Source organism: Dromiciops gliroides, chromosome 6 (assembly GCF_019393635.1).
Source record: "Dromiciops gliroides isolate mDroGli1 chromosome 6, mDroGli1.pri, whole genome shotgun sequence".
NCBI lineage: Eukaryota > Metazoa > Chordata > Mammalia > Microbiotheria > Microbiotheriidae > Dromiciops > Dromiciops gliroides.
Window position 1 is genome coordinate 17,027,081 of NC_057866.1, and position 2,741 is coordinate 17,029,821.

A 2,741-nucleotide genomic window follows, 5' to 3' on the forward strand; every position below is an offset into this window, starting at 1 on the left:
CAAGTCACTTAACCCCCATTGCCCCGAAAAACAAACAAACAAACAAACAACAAAAAAAAAAAAACCTATACTGACTATAGAAGTGTTGCCTTCAAGTGATAAATAGTGGTAGAGGCAATGTTACATGATGCTCAAGTCATCCTGGAAGTCTAAAAAGACCTGTGTTCCAATCCCATTTTTGACATACTTTCTGAGTGACCCTGTGAAAGTCCTTTAATCTCTTAGTGCCCCAACCAACTCTAATACTCTGAGTTGCAGAGAAGATCTGACTGGTAGAGGGAGTTTCCTCTTCAGGAATACCCTAAACCAATAAAGTCCCCTCCAAAAAGTGAAATAATGAATGTAAAGAGCTTTCCAAACCCTGAAACACTGTATAAATGTCAGTCACTAGCTTCAGTTTCTTCAGACCTACCTAATAGAGTTGTTATGAGGATCAAACAGGATATGTAAAATATTTTGTGCACCTTCACATGAACAAGGGATCTTAGATATAGAAATCAAAGGTATCTTAGAAGCCATCAAGGCCTTCATTGTAAAGATGAGGAAACTGAGGCTGATGGAGTTGAAGAGGCTTGTATGGGGTCACATAGCTAACAGGTGCCTGGGGCAGGATTGGAAAGCACCATTATTGTTCAAACCATGAGATGAGGAGTCTGTGTTAAAGGGATGGAGATTTCCCAAAGCTGGAGGCTGTTTAGAGGTTTCCTGATCTCAGGGCACTTGAATCTCACACTGCTTGAGAGATCTTCACTCGGTTGAGTACCTTCTTCAGAGCCTCCTTCACCTCCTTGTTCCTCAGGCTGTAGATGATGGGGTTCAGCATAGGGATGGCCACCGTGTAGAACACAGACACAATCTTATCCTCTGCCAGTGCCTTGCCCATGTTGCCCTTCAGGTATATGAAGATGAGTGTTCCGAAGAAGAGGGCCACTGCAGTAATGTGGGAGGCACAAGTGGAGAATGTCTTGGCGCGCCCGCCAGCAGAGGGAATGCGTAAGATAGCCCTGATGATGAACAGATAAGAGATGAGAATGATGCTGACACTGGTCGTGATCACTGTGAAGGCAAGGAGGTAAATGACCACCTCCTGGGGGCCAGTTTCCATGCATGAGAGCTTCAGCAGTGGGGGTAAGTCACAGAAAAAGAAGTCCACAAGATTGGATTTACAAAAAGAGAGGGAGAAAGTGAGACCTGTACGGATAATAGCGTTGACCATGGCCCCGGAATAAGCCCCCATCACCAGTCCAAGCCGGGTTTGGGGAGTCATGGCTGTGACGTAGAGCAGGGGGTTGCATACTGCCACGTAGCGGTCATAGGCCATCACGGCCAGCAAGAAGCACTCTGTGCTGGCATAGAGCGTGAAGAAGAAGAACTGGGTGGCACAGCGTTCATAGGCGATCAGGGCCCCACCAGCCTTCAGGGTCTCCAGCATCTGGGGGATGATGACAGAGGAATAACACACGTCCAAAAAGGACAGGTGGCTGAGAAAGAAGTACATGGGAGTCTGGAGACGATTGTCACTCTGGATTAAAAAGATCATGCCCAGGTTGCCACACATGGTGAAGAGGTAGAAAGTCAGAAAGGTGCAGAAGAGGACTATCTGTAGCTCAGCCCCCACAGCGAATCCAATTAGGACAAACTCCTTCACCAAAGTGCCATTCTTCTCCATCAAGGCAAGGAGACTTTTCTGTGGAGAGAAAAAGGGCGATGTTACAAAGAGAGAGATGATTGCTTACATTTAGAATCCTAGCTCTAGACCTCAGGAGGCCAGCTAGGCCAACCCACTCATTTAAATTAAAACAACCGAAGCCAGGGGCAGCTAGGTGGCGCAGTGGATAAAGCCCTGCCCTGGATTCCAGGAGGACTTGAGTTCAAATCCAGCCTCAGACATTTGACACTTACTAGCTGTGTGACCCTGGGCAAATCACTTAACCCTCATTGCCCTGAAAAAAAAAAAAAAACCCACAACCAAAGTCAGGGAAGTCAAGTAACTTGCCCTTAGTCACATAGGTAATAAACATAAGGTGGGATTTGAATCAGGGTCCTCTGACTCTTAGAGATAGTACTTGTTTCTCTGCATCAGGGCAGTAGGATGGATTGTCATCTTTCCTTTAGTAAAAAAGAAACTGATAAAGTGAGGCAGCTTGCCGGAGTCCACAGAAATGGGAAGTAGCAGAGCTGGGATTTGAACTGACTTAAATTCTGACTTACAATTCAGCTCACTTTGCACTCTCATTAAATAACTTGGCTCAATCACACAGCTAGCTAGTAGCAGTGGGCCCTTAAACCTGGCTACCTTATCGTGCCTCATTTTACCAAGGAGGAAGCTAAAGCGCAGGAAAGGGGAAATGACTCACCCAAGACCACATGTGTAATAAATAACAGAATGATGAAAGAACTCAGATCTTTTGACTCCAAGCCCACTGCCCTTTCCATTCAGCCTCAATGGCCTGTTGGCTTGATTTGGTCACATCCCAATGCCCAGGGAAGATCCTAGATTAATTATCCTTCATTAACTCCATAGCAGATTCCTTAGGCAGGCACTTGAGGTCCCCTTTGATTGAGAGAGGCTAATCAGGTTAGGGGTGGCCTTTGAGAAAAGACTCAGCTTCACTTCCAACATGGCCCCCTAACCATCCAAGAAGACAGCCAACCGGTCCTAAGTGGGTTGTTCAACAAACCCTGAAGTGATTTTTATGCTAAGCTAGACAATAGGGATAGGAAAATAAAAAGACACTGGT

The 2,741-nt window shown here is 45.9% G+C and overlaps 1 protein-coding gene across 1 annotated transcript; it reads right to left on the reverse strand.

The window, feature by feature from the left end:
• Positions 1-727: 727 nt before the first annotated feature.
• LOC122732475 (olfactory receptor 9I1-like) lies at positions 728-1,684 on the reverse strand. The gene has a single exon (XM_043972644.1). It carries the CDS (start codon positions 1,667-1,669, stop codon positions 728-730), a length of 942 nt encoding a protein of 313 aa, XP_043828579.1. The 5' UTR covers positions 1,670-1,684.
• Between the last annotated feature and the right edge of the window lie 1,057 nt (positions 1,685-2,741).

Excerpts from the sequence above, each read along its gene's own strand:
- LOC122732475 (XM_043972644.1), bottom strand. The coding sequence starts at position 1,669 with ATGGAGAAGAATGGCACTTTGGTGAAGGAGTTTGTCCTAATTGGATTC.